The sequence below is a fragment of the Columba livia genome, chromosome 1 (assembly GCF_036013475.1).
Source record: "Columba livia isolate bColLiv1 breed racing homer chromosome 1, bColLiv1.pat.W.v2, whole genome shotgun sequence".
In the NCBI taxonomy this organism is placed as follows: domain Eukaryota; kingdom Metazoa; phylum Chordata; class Aves; order Columbiformes; family Columbidae; genus Columba; species Columba livia.
In genome coordinates this window covers 110,856,578-110,878,465 of record NC_088602.1, presented here as the reverse complement: position 1 = coordinate 110,878,465, position 21,888 = coordinate 110,856,578, and the positions used below count along the sequence as shown (strand labels likewise).

At 42.2% G+C, this 21,888-nt stretch overlaps 1 protein-coding gene across 13 annotated transcripts in view; it reads right to left on the bottom strand.

Annotated features, from left to right (window-relative positions):
- The window catches only part of GPM6B (glycoprotein M6B), a 112,546-nt gene that overhangs the window by 20,517 nt on the left and 70,141 nt on the right, over positions 1-21,888 (bottom strand). For 2 of the 13 annotated variants that reach the window (XM_005500811.4, XM_005500810.4), the window contains exons 1-2: positions 12,166-12,530; positions 4,635-4,754 (exon numbers count right to left, since the gene is read on the bottom strand). The exons of 5 other annotated variants lie outside the window; for them this stretch is intronic. In XM_005500811.4, the coding sequence (XP_005500868.2) occupies positions 4,635-4,754; positions 12,166-12,226 (181 nt within the window). In that variant the 5' untranslated portion in view covers positions 12,227-12,530. Of the gene's footprint in view, positions 1-1,988; positions 2,091-4,634; positions 4,755-12,165; positions 12,754-21,888 lie in introns of those variants that run through there. 6 more of the 13 variants (XM_065073023.1, XM_065072988.1, XM_005500812.4 and 3 more) reach the window with 5 other exon arrangements.

Here is a 21,888-nt window from a genome sequence, read left to right as displayed (position 1 = left end):
GGCGAGACCTGGGTTACTCTGGTCCATCCAGTAATTCTCATCCAGTCTCTACTATTTAAGAGCTACTTGAAGAACAAGTAGGTCCTTTCTGAAGCTTATCACTGTTATTTGCAACTTCTCCAGATATCCTTGATAAATATGTGAGGTATTTGGTTTCAGCAGTCATACAGCTAGTTCCCCACTCTGAGAAGATATTTATTCTCTGTTACCAGTTTTAAGCCTGACATCTTCAAACTTCATTAGATGGTTCCATATTCTTGTGTAGCAGAGAACTAAGAATCCTTACTCGTGCCTCCTCTGCTGGAACCGGCACAGAGAAGCCAGGAGAATTGGTGCACACTCAGAACAAACATCTCCCAGCCTGGAAGCACCATTAGCAGGCCACATTTAAATCCACAAAGCACCAAGTATCTCTGTGCTACTGCACAAGTAAGGATAATAAGCTGCTCCTGAATATTCCAACAAAAATGCAGCAGGCATAGATCTAAAATCAAGGACATTTTTTTCTAACGTGATTAACAACAACAACAAAAAACATCCCTGCGGAGGTTATCAATATTCATCAACAGCAAAATTTAATATTTTTTTTCCCTTCACTAAAGAAAACATGGTGTTCAAATTGGAGAAAAGGCTGTTTTACCAAGGTAAGATTTGTCTCTTCTTAATGCTGTTAAATGACACAGAGAAGACTCTAAGAACAGACAGCAGTAAACACAACCCCCTTTTTTTCTTCAAATCTCAGGCCCAAACCAACACTTCTTATCGGCAAAAAAAAATATTAGCATTCCCACTGCAGGAATCAAACCTGTTTCATGCAAGGCCTGATGATCCAAATGGTCTTTTACAGGCCTTATCTAATTTATCATCTTCAGATTTATCGAAATACACACACTCCCAATCTATATCATTCCCAGCCCCTGCAAGGCTCATTAAGCTCACAGGTGTTCTGAAGGCATCTTTTTCAGACAGTGCAATCTCTGAAATACAAATCACTCCATCTGCGCTACTGCTAGTGCCCATCGCTGTGTGAGAGCAAGGAGCCAGACCTGCACGGGAAGAGCAACGCCGCCCCATGAGACAGCAGGACGAGAGAACTGCTCTTGTCCAGCTTTATTGGTCTCAGGCAAAGGACAGCCAAACATCTGTTTATTTTAATGCATGTCTTCTCTGTTTTACTGTCAGCCCATGGAACAGTGCAAACCACAGCAGAAGAACAATACTTAATATATGATTTGGAAAAGTCCTTACTTCAAACAGGTTTATATGCAATACTTGAGGATGAATATTCTTTAGCTATAAGCTACTTCTGCAGAAAAAAATTAAGTAGATGATTTAAAGAGACTCCTCACATAAGGAATAGCTCAAGCACTGCTGATATAAGCTTTGACGTTATTCCTCCTGGAGACCCGTTCTGGTGTTTTTCTCTCCGAAATAACCTTTTGCACAGCCTGAGCATGTGGAAGGGCTCACTGACACGCAGAGCTCCAAGTGCAACCACATTGCACCAGCAAGGGCAGCCTCTGGTCCAAACTGCAGCCGTAACTCTCAGCTGACACTTCAGCAACTCCTTGCTCAATACACCAGAAGACATTCCTCCTTTCTGCCCTCACCCTGACCTCACTCCCCTCACTTCACCTATTGTTGCTCCAGTGGAGAAGCACTCTGTAGGGTCAACATGCAAGAATTGCTGCTTCAGTAGATGCCAGCCCAGCTGATAATTTTGGACAAACTTCAAGTCAAAGAGGTAAAACAGATGAAGCGATGGGCAGACTGCCAAAGATATTCCAATGCCTGAAGGTCCAGACATCATCTCTGGGGGCAGTACAAAAGCACCAAAGCATTTCAGTCCCATGGGAGACCTCAGCAGTTCTGTGAAACCTTCTGTAAAGACATTTGGGTTTCCTTGATTAAACCATCCTCTAGACCCACCTGTATTTGGCTGACATAATTCTTAAAGCTGATTTTTACTTTAATCAAAGGTATCTTACCTGGAAGACTGGAGTTGAGGCTCTTAGCTCCACCTTTCTGGCAGCTGTAACTCACCTCACTCTCCATCAGCCTTCAGCCCTCTGTGGGAGAGCAAGACTTTTGCCGCACTGCATTTCAGCCACTGCTACTCACCGCTTCCCCAGTTGACTCCTCCCTAGCTACAAAGAAGCAAACAGAAACACAACCTCTCTGTCCCTAGCGCTGAAGGTGAAAAACTGTGTGTGTGGGAAATTCCTACATTTCAGAGACAACTGAAGCTGACAGCATCTTCCCAGACCTCTACCCAGCTATGGAACTCGAGGAGCGATAAGAAACCTGAACCACAACTGCAGAAGTCCTTTGCCCTGCAACGGTCTCCATGCATGTATTTCCCCAGTCGCATCCCCACCATACCATTTTCAAAATTTAAGCTTCCTTCAGTAAGCGAACAGTTTCATTTGCATGCCCTTATGCACTCAGAAAACAGCTGAAACACCTCCCAGCATCTGGGGGAAAAAAAAAGATTCCCATAAAGCAAACAACACCCACCCAGCCTTGGAAGAATGCCTACAGCTAAGCTCATGTTAAACAACCTTTCTTACTAAAGAAAAAGATGGTACTTTGCTTCCTGGGGGGAAAAAAAAAAAAGGCTCATTAAGTTTGCAGGTGTTCTGGGGATACCTTGGCTCCAGCACTGCAGTGAATATCCCATGCTGACTCTTCCCATATTGCTCAAAGGGCAGATTAAAGCTTAAAATTGGGAAGAGAGATCCTGTTGTACATGGAGAGCCCAGGAGAAGAGATGGATGTCATAGCTGCCACCGAGGTGCTCTCCTAGTGATGGCCACTCAGACATAGAGGAGGCAAAGTCAAAATATCTGCACTGCAAAGGCACCCAAGAAATAACGTGGCTTGTCAAAGAAACAGAGAGCTCATCTCAGACAGCAGCTGATGCCACCCAGCAGTGTGGAGCTGTATGCCAGTACTGCAGGCAGGCATGTCACAGACGTGCCTTGTGTTGTGACTGAAGTGACATTTTCCCTCCAATCTAAGGGAAAGGAGCAGAGACCAGTGTTTTCACTGTGGCTAATCCATCACTGGCAGATCGGTCTTACTCAAGACCTGTTCAGAGCAGTTTCATTGCTGCCTAGAAACCTTTTCATCTCTCTAAGTGTAGCCATTTGAAGCATCTTCCCTTGAACTGGCATTTTTGGTCTTTGCTGGTGGGGTCTTTTTCCCTCCATCAGCATGAACCCTTTTATTTTCAACTCCTCCATGACAAGCACCACATTTACCTGCGTGTTATTTCAGGAAGCTTCCCAAGGCAGCCTGCATAGGGTTCAGTTGCCTAAACAAGGGTTTCTAGCACCGTTTTAGGTGCCAGACTCCCAGCTGCTGCAACAGAAGGCTGTGCGTCTCCTCTGCGTCCCGGCTCAACCGTGCCAGCACATATGGACGTGTCTCATCACTGGGGACAACTGATGGGGCACAAGACCCTGATAACAAGGCACCTGGTCTGCTCCCCCCATGTCCTCCTTTCCAGGAAAGACAGCGTTTATAATCTATTGCTCCTTCCTGAAGCATTTCTCCTGTGTATAAAATATCCCAAGTGCACTGATGTGAAGTTTGGAAATGTCTTTTGGCAGCACCAAGTCTGTCAGCCAGGTCATTTATCCTTAAAACGAATATTGATATTGAAGAGGAAGATCATGGTTTGCAACCTAAGTATTAGCCAAAAAAAAAAAAAAAAAAAATAAAGCCATTTTGAAATACATAAACATTTGAATTCAGAAGAACAAATGTGTGAAAATATAAGGGAAAGAGAAAGGATTAGGCAGTAAGCTCTGGTGAATATTTCCCTGCAATTGCGGAGGCAGGCATCTCCAGCAAACAACCTGTCAAGCAGGCTTCAGTCAATCAGCTCCATAAAGAGAAGAGGATTGCTGGATAGAGCTAGCTGCAAATGCTATCTCTGAGCATTTACATCCTTCACTGTGCCAACTAGCAATCAGACTGGAATTTTCCAATGCAATCAATCACGTGTTTGATTTCAGGTGTCTCTCTGAGATACTTCAAAACTAAGTTCCCCCCAAACTCTTCAACAAAATAGGATTTTTCTGAGGTCTCAAGCCAGATATCAAAAGGACAGGCATGTGGAATCACCAAACAGTTTTTAAAGCCTCAGCTGATATGCTCCTTTAAACTCTGACATATGCACTTATTGCTTCTAGCAAGGCAAAAATGCAAACAAAACCACGGAATATTGTCTAGGAAGCATACTGCAAGAGACCAGTGAATCCGATGTGCTGTCACTGCTTTAGTGTCAATTTCTGCATTTGTGGCTGATCAGTTTGAGGATAGATTCACCTGCATAAAAAACCCATAATACGTCATCTCATCTGTAAACAGTTCTGAAACAATCAGGCAGGATAGTTAACAGGGAGGTGTCCCTCACCACACATTATAGTCTTTAAAGCATTAATAACCACATTTAAATTTATGTCAAGTATTTGTATGAAAGAACTAGGCTTCTTACAGCCTTAACAAACAAAAGAAAAGAAAACAGAAGAACATAATTTATCTTAAATTGTTAGGACTAGTGCAAAGCATTAGGTTTATGCAACTACCATTTCTGAACTCTCCATTTCACCCAGCCCTTTATTTACCTTGAATCCCCAAAGGACTAACATTGCCTCTCAATGCTGGCACATGATGGTACCGGTGTGGCCTTGAACTCCTGTACATCCAGTGGTACCTGCCAATTTCCATTTCTGGTCTGGTGATCACTGCCAATTTTAGGTGGTAAAAAGTCAGTGTCACCAGCAAGTTTTAGTTCAGTACTTTCAGTCATTTAACTTATTTAAAAATAAGAGCTCAGAAAAACACGCTGTAGTTTCAGAACTGAAACAACATAACCTTACAAACCAAGGGAGAGGGTGGGAGGGATGACTGACAGGGAAACGCTCATACAGGTGTTAAGAAAGGTTGCATAGCTAAAACTCCGCCTGGGATATGAATTAAACACGTATTGAAGGGCACTCTATTCCTTCCCTCCACCCACTCTCACATCTCCCTCCTTTTGTCCGTGGCAAAGCTCTGCTCCAGAAGTAAAGGAAGACAAAGTCATGGAAAAACATGTTACCTGCTCTTTTAAAAGACCTTAAATCTGTCAAAGAAAATGATTATTGTCACATGTAGAGGCAGGGCAAACACAGGAGTTTGCTCCATTACTTTCTTACATTAAAAAAAAAAAGTCGAGGGTTTTATTTCACAAAGGCTCTGGTCACATCCAAAACTCTGGACCGAGCATGTTAAACCAGACTTGTTCCAGGTTTACAATGAAGGAGAGCAGCTATCCTTCTTCTCCTCTTTTCAAAGGACAGACGCAGCTCAGCAACGAGATCCCACGCGTGGTAACACACCTGAGCCGCTCGCACACTCATCGGCGCAGGGTCTTCAAACAACATCAAACCGCTTTTGAAGCTCCGTGTCCCCCCTCGGCACCACTATGGCTTTGTCACGGCTGTCAGGGTGAGACAGACGGATCTCTATTTAAAATGCACCAGAGTCCCACTCTGTGGTGGCTAAATGAGGAGGTAATCATCACCTCTGGCCAAAATAAATCCAATTCAGCAGCGCTGGGGCATGTAGAGAAAGTGAAGATTACGATGGTGAAAACCCATCTACTGTAAACTAGATAAGAGACAGATTTCAGGGGGTGGGGGGAGTAGAAATACCATAAATTTCTGGGATGTGAGGGGCCAGGAAGGTCCTGGACCTGGTCCCTCTCTCATATGGTTTTTATGCTGGTACAACGAGGAGTTTGACACAGCTACATTTGGATATGTCAAGAAGAGAAAAAATCTTGGCATCAAATCCAAATGTTGCATTTAGAGATTTGAAACAAGAATTTGTTATCAGCAAATGAACTCCAACATTAAAACAGTCTTTTGGGTTTCGGATGCAAACTTAGTATGAATGGCTCTCTAAAGGGTACTTTGTGGCCTGGTATTTCTCCCCAACCTGTGGCCCAACACACAAACCAGTAAGCTGGTATAAGGTAGTATATTTTTCCTAAAACACGTTATTCCATTTGGCACAGCTGACCCTTCCTTTTAGGAAAGGAAAAATCCACATCTTATGAGCATAACCAAATTAAAAACATGTTGAAAGTATTGTTCCAAAATGACCGCGCACGCTCAGGATGATATCACCTCCTTCTGCTTACACAGGAACAATCCCTTTTTTGAGATCCTAAGGAACACCATAATTGAACTGGAAACAAAATGGAAAATAACATAATTTCTTGCAAGTGCTGCACACTGTCTCCTCTCCCCCTCCCAACTATCTGCTCCCTGCTTTGTTGAAGCTACTTACTGGACACTGGTAACAGAATCAGATTAAAAAATAAATGAATTAAAAATAACCAGCTGCCAAGACTTCCCAAAAGAAAAAAAAAATCCATTTGCACTGCAGTGGCATCTAGATCAAACCCTTGGCACCAAAAGGGTTTTATCTTACCAAGCCTGAACTCACAATTTGAGATTTCTCCGGCAGTGGCTACAAAAGCCACTTGCTCAGAGCAGCAGAGCAGGCAGCAGCTGCCCTTCTCCCTTAGTCTGGGGGGACCCTGGTGAAGTCACCGCTGTCTGCTGCGGGACAAACATCAATCCCTGAAATGTGGAGAGAGAATGTAAACTTTCTGGCATAATTTCTGTAAGTGAAAATATTCTATGAACTTGGGGTTTTTTAAATAGCAATTTCTGGTGCTGCCAATAACAGGGCTTCTTTCATTATAAACCGGTTCAAACTCTGTAAGGAATCTCGGTTTTTCCACTGCTCTACAAAGGGCTCTTGGGTAGCCCTCACTGCACGCCTGGCACAACCTCTGAAGTTGAAGAATATCATTTGGTGGCTTTGCTGGGCCCCACCCAGGCCCACTTTTGTAAAATGACCAGGTCAAAAGCCCCCCGGGCTTCAGCAGTGTAACAACTACCACACACAGTACATATGAATGCAGAGTTTAACTCTGTATCCCAAATAGTTAGGAAAGGAAATAGGTTTAGATGACTTATTTATCTTTAGTTTTTTGAGGAACTAGCTATACAAGTGACATTCCCAGCTCTAGGGTATGACACTCTCCACACACAGCCCAGCTCCTGTAGCTCCATCCCTCCTGTCAGTCTGAACCAGGTCATGTCCTCAATCCTGCACGAAGCAGCTACAAGACAGACAACATTTCCATGTCACCCCAGGCAGGCACGCTGATGGCGACTGTGGTGTTCGATAGTCACTTTGGATGAATTGTCTTGCATACCTGCAATAAAATTCCCAGTGCCCAACATCCCCACGCTTACTGTCTTCAGCATACGGGTCTAGAGGAAACAAACAGTTTGGGCATTCATCTGTTGTGGCTGATGGAGCAGGTCCACCAGAGCAAAGAGAAGGTTGTGGTCTGGTCATTTATGTTTTGGCAGTCTGGCACTAGGAGCAAGGCTAGCCAGAAAATGGGGAAAGATTAGAATAATAGAAAGGGGCTCTCCCCATCCCTTTTTGCTCCCTTCTTTAGCCCCTTTGCTCCCTCCGCAGAGTCTATTGTGGATGTATGGTGCCATCTGGGGTTTTCTCCCATTACCATACCCTGTGGCACATATGTCTAAGTCTTCTGCTTTCACGAGGTCATTCAGACCAGTATGAGTATGTTCTTCCAGTGTTTTTCAGCCCCCCTCCTATTTAGAAACCAAATCCTATTCATTAAAACCTAAATCACTAAGCCTGCCAAATTATTATCCCTAGAATATCGCGTGTCCCAGATTCTCCCAGGGCTGGACCTCTCTTCCTAAAGTCATATTCTTCAGGGATGTAAAGCAGTTGTTGTTTTCAGGGGATCTGAAACACCAGTAAGCTGCTTGAAATAGGAAAAAATATGCGGCATAATGAAAATCTTTCAACAGCTTGACAGCTCTGATATCAATGTGTGAGCCTAACATTAAGGGAGTATGTTTTAAAGTTTTGGCTAATAACCATAACACAAATATAAAAAATACAATATTTTCAATTTGCTGTAGCCAAAAAGACATCTGTCTGTGATGCATCAAAATGTCATAAGCTCATTGCGTAAAAAAAACTTCACTAAAAGTGAAATAAACTGCCCATTAATTCACTCCTTTCTCACATCACACTTTAGCAGCTTCATTTACACTGTCACACACAGTTGTACAGTTGTATTTAACAGAAGTATTTGTTTTCTATTTTTAACTAGCACATACTTGTCTATTTAGAGTTTAGAATCAGAAAGATCATTTCATATATGATGAAAATAATAAAGCTCAGCCATTCCTGAGCACGAGGTCTTCTTTCATCGAGAGCACATTAGGAGGGAAGAGCCAATTAAAAGGGACCTTGGGTACAGCTGCTCAGCCTGGTTTTCATTATTCCTCAGCACAACACATGCAATTTGAACATCATGTGCATTCATACAAGGACACTATATCCTGGCATAAGGGCCCTCTTCCATCCTTCCATATGTAACTGGAAAATTCACCATGGTCCCCCACAGTTGTTTTTGGTTCTGCTTTTTTGGTTGGTTGGTTGGTTTTTGTTTTGGTTTTGGTTTTGGTTTTTGTTTTTTGTTTTTTTTTTTTTCCTCGAATTGTGCAACTTGGTAGTATTTCTCAGAGATAAATGAAAAGGGAACCTTCTTGTCTCCGTTAATGTGTATCAGGATCGATGTCCTTCACTGCTGATGCAAAACGGCATTTTGTTTTTCTTATTTATTCCACCTCAGTAAATCTGCCTGCCCAGTCCTCACGTTTTGATTTAATTTAATGCCTGCAAGATAAACCCTGTCATTTGTAATAATTTGTAAACCTTCATCTTTAAAATGCATCCAATCTGTCCTGCAGCCCTGTAAAGTATCTGTTAAACATTTTGCTTCAGATTGCTCATGGTGTTCTCCTCTGATAAGGGCTGCTGATACGCAGGATAAAGCTGACTTATTTCTTATCTCCATCAACAAGGGTGTTGTTCCATTTCCAATTAAAAAAACTGGGGCAGCAGCCACTCATCTGGGTGCAGAGAAACAAATGTCTGATAAATGCTGAATCCATCAGCTGGGTAATATTACTGCCTGAATCAGGCACGGGATTAATGAAAATAATTACTAAAATACAAAAACTGGAATTTATGTACAATTTAGCAAGCTTTAAAAATCCAAATAAGAGCAATTGTTTTCATTTATCAATCAGTAATTACTCACAAAGCATATTAGCTTGTGTAAATTGTCTCAGCCACACTGCAACCCAAAATAGCTGGCCATCCACAATTGCCACAGGGATGGGAACACAAACCAGTACCTGTGCAACAGCACCGTTCAGATCCAACTGCATTAGGCGTTCGAACTAAAAACAGATGTCGCTGCTCATCCCAAGTGCTTGAACAATATTGGTGTCCAGCATTCTCCCGAGTACAGGGAGCCCTGGATAGAGACAGCATTTAGTCCTATAGCCCAACTTCCTCCAAGTAGTTGTTCTGTATAATTACAGTACATCATTGAGAAGGCCCTTGCATTATAAAACACAACTCGTAAACCCGTAGTTTAAAATTCAGGTAAAGGGAAAAAAGCCACTTAGATTAAAAGTACAATTTGCTAATAGTTAAGTGCATACACTTTCCCCAAAACTTCACAGTGCAAAGCAAACTGTGTGTGAACCCAAATACCCAAAGTGAAATTGCTCAGGATCTTCTCTTGCTAAGTCTTAGCAATAACATCCCCCAAGCCCCTTCTGATGCTGGTTTATCTCCTTGGACGCTGGAATTCATTTCTGTAAGACTTAAATGACCTCGTGAAGCTGTGGTGGTTGCCTCCCATCACTGGATCTGGGGCACCTCATGGTGAACAAACAGCCATTACGCTAAGTCCAGGTGGGATCTTGGAGGAAAGAAGCAAGTATTGTGAGCCTGGCAAGCATGCAAGGCACTGCGGGCAGGAGATCCAATCCAGACAGTAAATGGACACATTTTTGAAGGGGTCAGCTGCTAGTTTACACCCCAAAATGAAGCAGCAGCATTTTCCTCAAGCAAGTTTCTTCACACAGAGAGAAAAAAAAAAAAAAAAAGGTAATTTTCGTCCATGAGAGCTGCTGGTGAAAGAGCTCTTTTGAAAAATCCTGTGATTTCAGAGGCACCTGATGTCTGCTGAGCCCATCTGAAAACCCGACTGGACTCTATGGTCTTAGCACTTTGGCAAATATGCCCCCCAAAACCAAATATGCCTCCTACATCACCGCTTCATGGCAGTAATCTTGCCACTGGATCTGGGCTATTTATTTTTCTGTTGAAACTAGGAGTAGGACTGTTTCAGCTTTCTGTATTTTAATTTGCTGTGAAACATATTGGGAATTTAAGTGAATAGAAATAAAGAGCATAATGTGAGAGACCATGTGTTACATTCAGAAATTAGGGAACTGGCAAGAACAAAGCCTTGAAGTGTTACATACACAGACCTATGTAACAGATCCTAAGTATAAATTTATCACAAAAAAAAAAAAATTAAATGGTGGTAAAATTCAGATAGGAAGTTACCCTGATTGCATCCTATGAAAGCAACAGACCAAGCACCTTGACTTGGTAACAGATTCACTGTTCTACATGTTGTGCTTCCATCCTTGCCAAAATAAAAGGGAAACCATAAACTCATCACAAACACACTCAGCAACACATTTTCTTTTGCACAGCTGCTAACGCATAAGGATAACGTTCTTTGGTGTTTATTGCACATGAGTTCTATCAGTTTAAAAGAAACTCATCAATCAGAAGAAAAAAATGCTGTAAATTTTGAAGAATGATCTGTGAGATCAAGATGGTTTTATACCCAAGGTATTTAGGACATTTTATACATTAATTACTCAAAATCTGCAGTGAGGTGGGTTATTGTCCACATACACTAATGGCTTTCAGAGTTTAATCTCTCATCAGTGGACCTCCTTTTGTGAAATCCCTAAGGGATTATGTTGTACTATGTCTAATCACTTGACAAATTTCATTTACTTGAAACTGAAGCTAGGTCTGAATTATACAAAGCATGTAGGAGGAATCAGATTCGAAGTAGGAAAACAAAATCTGGTACTGGACAGTACTGGGATTTGTCATCGCATTCATGTTTGAACTGTTTGACAATAAATGAAACGATTCTACTAGGGGAGATGTATTAGTTGCGTATTGGCTGCACATTCCTATAAGATACTCAAATTGCTTATAAATGACACATAACAGGTTCAAAAGTATACTATGACTCATGTAAAAAGGCAGTGGAAATTTGAATGATTTTATTAATGCTGGATCAGTCAGAAAAAAAAAGGGTTGCTACGATTTGTACAGTATTCTGCTACTCTGAAGCGGGACATTCATTTGGCATAAATTATATTATGCTGAAACAAAACAGTCCTTTGCTAGTTGAATTTAGCCTTTGAAGTTCAGCACTCCAGACCAAATATTAATGTATCACCTGTAACGCTGGGCTGGATGAAGCACCTCTGTTGTGCTGCCGTCTCCCCACTGCAGAACCAATACTATGGAATTGTTCTCTCCATTAAGCAGCAATTCTCAGTGATTAACACACCCTGAAACCTAATGTTGTGAAACTCATTGCATTATTTCCCATTATCATGGTGCAGAGAGATCTTTACAATAGCAAAATTTGCCAGACGACACCATAGAAAAGGAATTTAAAAATAAGAGTAGCATTTGGCATCAAGATAACTACATGAAGGTTGTGTGATATTATAATATGTTATTATAACCTAGGTCTCCCCCACTGCATTGCAAAGCCTTGCTACATGGCTAGACTTGAAGAAAACATCAAATTATGGCTCTGAAAAGACATGCAAACACACATGCATATGCTACCTCCATAAACCAAATTTACCAAAATCCATCAAAGACACAGCAGTAAGACTTCTTTTGCAAACATAATTTCAGGTATGGTTAGGACAGATTCAGAGCAAATACAGACACAGACAGAAAGATCACTGCTCTATTAATTTGTTGTCAAGCCACGCAGGAAAGGACGACTGAAAGCCCGAAGATGCAGTAATGATTGTTTAAGAGCTATTCGAAAAAGTGACAAAACTGGCCTAAACCTCTTTAAGCCCCTTGAATGAAAAGATTTAAACAGGCTATTGTTAGACCCCTGGGTACCTTTTTTCTCTTGGCTTTGTTCTGCATTTTCCTCCGCTGCAGTTTCCATGGCTGGCTTCATACCATCCACCAAAAATGCTGCCCCCCCCTCCCCCCCCAGTAAGCACTTTTTCTCTTCGCCTCCTTTCTCACTCCCTTCCGTCTCCTATTTACGGCGGCGGTGATTGAGCGGCTCTGTTCTCCCCTACAGTAGATTACAGTCCTTTCCAAAATGCCAGAAAAAGTCTTGTCAGCTTCAATTTCGCTCCGCTGACTGGTCCACGAGGAGCCGTGCCAGCCAGTGCTCAGCCATACGTCACCGCGGTCCCCAGCTATAAAATACCCATCCCGCGCCCCACTGTGCCCCGGCTCGCCGTGTCGTGGGGGATCGGCATCACCGCCTTGCAAACCCTTCCTCTCGCCCTTCACTCTCCCCCTCTTTCCCCGTCTCCCAAGGCTCCCAACGAACGTTAATCAATTCCCTGGGCAGTGAATGGATCGGTGACATCGGGAGGGGAGATGCGGGCGAGAAAGAAAGGAGCCCCCCAGCCACTGTCTCTAAGGGGAGTGCACGCCGGCACACAATCGCAAGGCTCCCTTTCCCATGAGACCTCGTTATTATGCTTCGTGTTTTGATTTATTCCACATGCCCTCTGCTCTTTCCAGGGGTGGGGGGTGATGGGTCTGCTCTCTCTGTTTGCTTTCTTTGCCGAGTAAGTTCTGCTCGCCCATGACAAAAAACTGTGAGAGAAGCATAAAAGCAAAAGTGGGCATATATACATGTACATGGGAAATTTAAATTCTTTCTCTGACTAGCAAGCAGGATAGGAAAAAAAAATAAGCACAAAAAAATCCAAGCAAGCAGAAAGGAAGCAAGCTCAAGTGACCTAAAATGTATGTGCAATACTTTAAAGGATAAAATGTTTAAGAAAACACAGCTTGGGTTTTAAAAGGATGTCGGCTATTAGAGAGCTAAATCCATATTTAAACACAAGTGCAGAGTGGCTGCTAAACTCATATTTGGTCGCCCCTAAACTGAGACAGACTGTAGCACAATCTAACAAGCTGTCCTAACCTGGCTCTGGAAGCAACAAAACCAGGACACATCTACATTGCACTGCATGAGGTGGCTTTAGGTGTCCCCAGCCTGTGCTGAGCAGCCCCATGCCGGGGAGCCACAGATCAGGGAACACCACGCTGGGGCTTTACTCACCTTCCAAACCCCAAGATAACTGACATACTTAAGGGTAATTAACCTTGCCTGTCACCTTGTTTGTTTTGCAGCTGCCACACTGCACAGGGCAGACATGCCCAAAGGCAGCCCTTGATGTGCGGAGGACGATGGAGCAACCATGGAGTAATGGCCTTTGCGGTCTGGCAGGCTTCGCTGGGCCAGCCGCCACAGCTGATTCTGCAGGCTGCAAAAATGCCTAGCAGATTCAGCAAATGCTGGGGATGTTAAAACCTACACGCTGTATGTTCCATGTAACAGATTCAACCAGGAGAGTGGGAAGAGGGAAGCGCTCCAAGGATTTGTAGCTGCAGTTCAGCCTCTTCTGGTTAAAGTTACTACACCCACCATTTTGCTGTGCATTTTTATTTCTAAGGATGCCTAGTGAAAAGCACAAAAAACCTCAGACCCAATCTATAGATAAGCTTCCCTTCTCTTTTAAGAAATCAGTGTACAAATCCTCTTCTCTCAACATGGTCACCATAGTTGTTACTTTGCTTTGGGCATTACTGTTCAGACATACGCTTCAGCCCAGCTGCCAAGAGGTCTTGGACTTCCCCTCAGGTTTCATATCACAGCATCAAAATTTGATGTCAAGCACTTGCCTAAAAAGCTTTCTTGGAGTCCAGGAAAAGTCTGCAGTTGAAGCTCCCACCTCAGCAGACTTTTTATATGCAGGATGAAGTTGATTTGTAGAGGAGATGAAGTATCCTCAGGAATCAACATGAGGCAATGGGTTGGGTTCCTAAAGGTAATGAAATCAGCAGCCCAGGCTGAGACCTCAACCCAGGTGCAAGGCATGGATCTCCAACATCCTTCTCCAACGCCCACATAGCAGCCCTTACACATATTGAAATCCCTGCCCAGTAAGACTGTGTACTAAAAATGTACTCCCTCAAGGAAGCAGCTGATAGGTGAAACTGTAAGGTGATGTATTTGCCGTAGTCTTTTAACCATGAGGCTGTTCAAATCCCACAGTCAAGAAAAGAAAGACAGCTTCTTTAACATTTGGGATAACAATTATACAAAGAAAATGTTCTACAATGAGTGGTTGTCTTCCCCACATAACATGAATAAGATTGCAAATTCATAGCAAACACACCCTACTTGATGAAAGTCACACGAATTTTAGTCAGTGGTCAAAACAGTTGATTGCCCCTCACACTAAAATTCCTTTCTTGGAACTTCCCATTGTTCAGTCAGTACTTCTACCCACTGCTGTCATAGTCTAGAGCGCTGTTCCTTAATGATATTTTCTAACTTTGGAAGGTCTAAAAGTTTAAAAGGTTGAAACCTCTCTTCTGACTATCCCAAGTTACAAATGACCTGTACAAAAACTAACTTGAGTAGTATAATATTAATGTACTTATTGGTATAAATACACAGAAAATACAAACGTCATCTGGAATTTCCTTTCTTTAAACAGAAAACACATTAGACAGAACCTCTGGGTACAGACTGTGTCTGGAAGAAACCCGTTAACGAAGCCTTCCACTCTGTATGAGTGAGACCTACTCCTTCAAACAGCTGCATGCTCTCTTGCTGGCAAGCAGATTCTCCAGGCAGGCTCAGGACTTCAGAGATGTTTTACAAGCACAAAACAAATAGGTTGGGGGACTGCTTCTCCTACTTTCTACCAGGATAACCCCTTCCCCAAATAAGCAGTGAAGAAGTGCTCAGTATCAGAATTAACTTCACAAGAGCTTGAACTGAAGACTTCAGAAGCTGTCAATCTCAAGTATTCAAAAGCATTAATTCTACCTACTAAATCTTTCCCTGAAACCTTCAAGTGATGCATGAGTGTAAAGTTTCCTCCCTCCCTTCTTACTGCTTTCCAGATTGCTGCAGTATATAATGGATTTTAAGCACTTATCATCCTAAGTAATTTCTTAATGTTCAAACCTCTGCTTCATCAGTGATAAACACAGGAAACCATGTGATATTTCCTCCAGTGCTACCATGGGTACTGATCTTCCACTTCGAGCACTGATCTCAGCCAGCAAATTGTCTCATCCAACACCCTCCTCTCTCTTCATCAGATACATCCCTTTCATAATATGTGATGAGACTAGGAGACGTCAAGTCTATACCTATGACAACATGACAAAAGACAAAGCTACAAAGGTAGAAATTACAAAAAGATTCTTTAAAGACTGATATTCAGCAAAAACCTGCTGTACAGACAAGGTTGATTGAGATAACCAGGAACCAGGGAAAGTGGCTAGTTACGTTTCAGGAGTACAGCCCAGCATTTTATTTGCAGACAACAATAAAAATGAAATGAGAGGGGCTGAGCAGTAAGGGTGTCTGCTGCTAAAGCACAGCTCCAAGCCTAAGGCTTATCAGGAATATCAGCAGTGGAGCAAAGTATGTGAAGGCACTGCAGACCAAGTGACATTCACTGCAAACTAGATTTTTTAAAAAGAGGCTTTAATCTATTTTATCTAGCTTTAAAAAACAAAAACAAAAAACACACACAAAAACATTTTTTATCATTTTGCTCAGTCCAGTAAAATAGTACAATTACACAAGTAAAAAAATGTATTAAAAAACCAATTCTGTTCATGTGCCAATTCCTTTTGAACATCTATCTTTAATGTCACTGAATCTAGTTTACATTCCTGAAGGCTGAGGAGTTCTATCATAAGCTACAGCAAATTCTTCACAGGCTTTCAGAAGATGAATCTACACTTGCCATTTCTACAAAGGCTTCACACAGCTGTAATAAAAGTGTTCTCACATAGTTCAAGTGTAATTTGAGATTAATCTGTGAGATCCAAGATGCAAGTTAAAATTCAGAGATTGTCCCTCAAACAAAACTGACGTGTACTCCAAACAACTCATTTTAAACACAACTTCTGGAATACATATATATATATGAAATATGCTAAAATATTCAAGAGAAAGAACAAATAGAGATGCAGCCACTTTGTGTCTCTCAACATAACTGCTTCTGTTTGGACCAGCTTTAGACCACTTACCTAAGACCTGAGTATAAAACCCACTCTGAATGCTTATGCAAAAGCAGGCAGATTTTCCATGTGCATAAAATCAAAGCATAACAACAGGCTTTCAGTTGTGCAGCAGTCATATAACTGGCAAGTACTTCAAAAAAAATTGAGGCCCGTTCTTTCAGACATACTAAATTACTAGGAAAATAAAATCCAAATTCATGAACAAGTAACAGTGGAAAAAAACCTGCACCGTGTAAAATACAGACTACTAAAAAACATGAGCCTGCACTGCACTTAGGGATCTCAAACGTGGATTCCAGTAGGAAGGGCAAAACTAAAGGCTTAAGCACAGATAGTGGTGGTTATCTTTGCAGTCAAAGAAAATCACTGAAATAAATGATACAGGTAAATCCAGGAGGGTGAGCAGACCTTAACAGTGTGAAGGCGCCAGTCCTGTGACCCCCTTAATAAAGCCACATGAAGGTGGCAATAGCTGCTGCCAAGCAAGCCCAGTGCCTGGCAGTGAGCAGGGCAGGCCAAGTGGATGCCCTTCAGTTTTCGGGTTTCACACACTTCCCTGGCCAGCCTGCTGGCTTCCAGCTGGACCACTGCTCCAGCCCACTGCAGCCACAGCCGCTGGCGAGAATCAAAGGCAATAAACAGAACATACACGGATGGCTAACCTTTATTTGGAACACAAAGAGAGGGGGTGAAAGTCCCTTAAAGCATGAATAGGTGGTTCTGTACGGCTTTTCCAGTAGCTAAGTCTCATCAAGTCCTAGTCTCAAAGATGACTCAAACAGCAGAGATGTGAAAGCCACCAAAAAGCCTGAAGAGCTATAATCAAAGAAAAAATGAAAGCAAAAGTTGGTTATGTTCTTAAGCATCTGGGAGGTCCGTTTCTGCTCATGAAGGGCAGTCAACAGCACAGAAGTAACTAAATAAAGAAAACAAAGCTAGATTATTTCTTTATTATTTCTTTATCCTAACTAATGGCTCTAGCAAGGTTTTTTGTGGGTGTAAGAAACTTGTATTCAAAAAAGAATTAAAAACAAAAAGTCAGAACCCTGACAGACAGAACACGGGAATCTCAACCATGCCAAAAACTTTCGAGAAAAAGCAATAAAAATGAAAATTAAATAGGCTACATTAGAAACTGAGCTGGAAGCAACATGACCTCCTGCTCAGCTGCCTGGAGTAGCACCATGTTTTTGGTAAGCCAGGAAGAAAACAGCTGAAAGAGCACAGAAACAGAGGAAAGAAAAAGCAAATACATCCTAGCATCTCCCCTAGACGCAGCTTTCACTCAGCTAGCAACGTTCAGAGCATCAGCCCTGATAGTCATCTTCAGCTTCTACTCCAGCTCAACAATTTTATGGCAATATGTATAGCTTCCTACAAGTGTAATGCATGGCAAGTTTCAAATGCTTTAAATTTAAAATTAGGCAGCAAAACAAGGCTTTGAGTTACCCAACCTTACATACATTTTCCGCTCAGCAGTGGCAACATCCTCACATACATGACTAATAAATGAAGCCTTTCAACAGTGCTTCAAACACTCCTCCATCATTTTAAGGGCTAGGTTCTTGATTTTGGCACACATAACCACCTTTTTTTTTTTTCTCTCTCTGTCACCTTCACAACCGCAAAGAGATGCTCAGCTGTCACGCTTGTGTCTCCATCCCTCTGCTTTGAGTCACATGTTCGGCAGCAGCAGGAATGCTGCAGTGCAGCAGGAAAATGATACGCTCAGGTCTTTTTTCTTCATTCCCTTAATTCTGCACCTTTAAGACAAGTCAACCTACTTGGCTTCTGCTATGAACCCTCTTCTCCAATACTGTTGCCAAAGCCTACTACCATCACAGAAGACTAACAAGAGAATCCTTCTTGGACGTGTTCTTGTGCAACCTGCTCTGGGTGACCCTGCTTTAGCAGGTGGGTTGGACTAGTTGATCTCCAGGTCCCTTCCAACATCAACCATTCTGTGATCCTAAATACCTGGACATACTGAACAAGCATCCTAGATATTTATGTTGCACTTGTTAGCGCTTAAGTAGAAGTGCCTCTTGTTCTTCTAGAGGAGCTATTTCTGCCAGAGTGTTAGAAGGCAGCAAAGGTATCATTATAATCCATTCCTGCTAATGCAGCTGCTTAGTCTCAAAACACATGAAAGTTTGTGACAGGGAGGCTACCTGTTGATTTTTTTTCTCTATCTATAAATAAACCTAAACTTCACTGAGTTCAGCCTTGACACCAACTTATTCGGCAGCCCCACAAAGTCAGATTTAATCAGACAATCCTGTGTTAACTTCACATCCAGTTCTGATTTTCAAAATTGCCCTCCCACTCTTCGCATAGACTTCAGCATCCCACCTACAATCTCTCATCTATTCAGTGCTCGTTTTGTTCTTCAGTCTTGGCCTCAGTCCAGTCTTTTCACAAAGCATGGAAAAAAGCAGGGAAATATAAAGAAGTACAAAACTCTACAGCTCCCCAAAAAGAAACCACGGGCACTTGTTATAAAAAAAGTACCCTACACTGGAGGGGCATGGGGGTTTCATGATGGATTCTATGTATAGATATAGATGTGTGTTTGTGTATACATATGCAGAAAAAGTGTGTGTATATGTATGTACATGAAGAAAACACATACCTATGATTATATACATATTTTTATTGAGCAGAAAACCTTATCAGCATTATCAGAATCACAATGAGGAATGCAAAATAACTTACAGAGTCATGCAACAGGTATTAAGTTTGATAGTGAATGCATAACTAAGCACCATTCCCAATGCTACAGCCTCCTCCAGCTCAAGACTTCAGGGCTGAAAATGAAGTTTCTCAGCATCACACTGGAGTTTGCAGCAGAGCTTAATGTGGTGAGAGCACCATTTCTCAGGCACCATTATCTGCTCACCTCAGCACGCCAGGTTGAAAGGCTGCCCCACCAACAGCAGGCTCAGCTCTATGTCGCTCTGAGATGCACTCATGGATCACTGAACAATTGTGTGTTAACATTTTGAAAAGCCCACATTATTCTGCAGTGAAAACGTTGACATAATAGAAAGCACCCAAAACAATGATTGGTACAAGGTATTGAAATTCATTGTTTAAAGTTTCAGCACCTTGTAACTCACTGTTACTGTAGCTGTTTAATTACACTGGAATGGGAATCAGTGTCAGGGAAGCTATACTTTGAGAAAGATCCTGGACCGGTTCTGTCATGCAGCCCTGGACCACCTGTTGAATTTCAAATATAGCTTCTGTTCACACACAGAACACTAGTCATGAAATCCTCAGTTAAGGCACTAACGGAAGGGTCCCCAATTAATCATTGTATTCTTTGCAAGAGCAGATATCCTCATTAGGAAAGCGGCAGGACATTAACAAGTTCTACTTTGAGGGTATCCAATTAACTCATCGACTAAATATGTGCCAGGGAGCGTCGACCAGCCTAGCTTTTCCAATCCCCTCTTTCTAACTGCATCAATTGGGATCCCAGTCATGTACAAAGTAGCTGTTCTTTCTGCACTTTACAATGCCTTTGAGAACACCGCCAGTGGACAACAAACAACGGCCGCTGAAGTGTTTCACAGGTCTTTCTTTCACTTGCGCCCACAAAAAGTTAAGTGGGCACTCTGGGAGTTCAGCGCTATCTGGAAAAAAAAAAAACAACAAAAAGCCAAAAACCAAACAAAAAAAACCCAAACCAATCAACAACAACAACCAACCAAAAAAACCCAAAAACAAACAAACAAAAACCACCCACACCAAAAGCAAACCACGCACAATAAAAAACCCCACCCTCCACCTTACAAATAGGGAATGACTTGAATGACTTAACCTGCCAACAACGGGCACGGTTGGAGCTCCATCTGGATCATGTCATGTCTCGATTTTTACTGAACCTCAGCAGTGTGTGATCCTGAATACAAAGCGAGCTTTGAGACAAAAGCACTATAGGGTGAGTTAAGGACAAAGTAGCAGCTTTCAGCCTGGATTCCCAGATAGCCTGTCCAGTAAAATCCCTTCCCAGGGCAGGATTATTCCCTAGTGTATACATTTCCATCACTTTGTCTTGCCTAATTTTTTTAAGTGTCTTGAGCTTGGAGCCTTTTGGTTGTTTTGGGGAAAGGAAGAGCCATTCTCTATCTTGGCGGGTTTTGTGGCTTGGTGCAAAGGAGGATTTGTATATCAGTCAGGCCCCCACTGTGGGCAATGCAGGAGTGACTTCTCCAAGAGGAGGCAGAATAGGAAACCAGCCTCCAAACTGGTGTCCTATCTCATGCCTGGAAACGACACGGGCTCTCTTTTCTGAGCAATCCCACCCCGACACTGCCTAGTTACAACCTCATTTCTCTGCTTCTTTCCAACGTGACATTCACTTGTTTTAAACAGCTGAAAGGCATCATTTCTGTCCCTCACCATGAGTCAGAGTAAAATTCATTTAGCATCTACTTTTCTTCATCTGTTCCTTGTATCATTCCCATCTCGTTTTATTTCTGCTCTATGGGTTTCAGCACATTTGTAACCACCTCACTTGCACTCAGAGCTTCCCAAGTGTAAACACTAAGCGTTGTCATTATGAGTCTGGTTTGGAGACCCCGGCATTCGTTATTCAAAATGGTACTGGGCATTTTTGCTTTCAGTAGTACTATAGACATTTCTTACGTATCTATCACCACTACTGATTCCTGAAGTACCATCATCTGCTCCACCTTTCTACACCTTTTGGAGAGCAAAAGAAAGCAGCTAGGAAGCCAGGGAATGGGAGGAAGGATGGATATATTGGGAAACAAACAAACAAACAAAAAATTAAAATGCTGGAGAAAAGCACAAGGCCTTAGCCTCTGGCTAAGGTTCCTTCTTTGGTCCGTAGGAGGAACTGTGTCTCCAGATCAAAAAACTGTACTACATCAAGTGTGAGCTCACCATCCTGGAGGTGACCAAAGGCATGCTGCTCAACGTGGGATAGAGCTCTTTTCTCATTACAGATCAGAAACTTGCCCACAGGTTGCAGAAAAATATTGCAGCTTCTCACACCCAGCCAATGTCAACCAGCATGATTTGCCTGTTCACAAGTTTATAAGCACAGGGAAGAAAATGAAGACAAACCACTACTTTAAAAGTATTTCTAGGCACTTCATTCCAGCTATGGGCTTCAGAAATATTTAAACTGTGTATTCAAGTGTAGCACATACTTCTATAGCAGAGAACATCACCAGATTGCAAACGCAATCAAAAGCCCATTTTCTTAGTTTAATTTGCCATTAGTACACTGCAGGTTTATAGAGCCAAACAAACAACTACAACTAAATTCTCATTTCAAACAGTTTCCAAGCAAATATCATAGCAACATTATCAGAGCCTTGAGTTCATTTAATCCTAAATTCTCTAAAATAAAACAACACTAGCACCTCTTAAAAAGAAAGCAGAAAATGCAGTCCTCCTGGGTAAACCAAGCATCTTCCCAGCTCCAGAGCAACAGGGCCAGACTCCTGAGACAAACCCCTCCATTTAAAGAGCTTTTCATAACTTCAAGGAGGAGATGGAGAA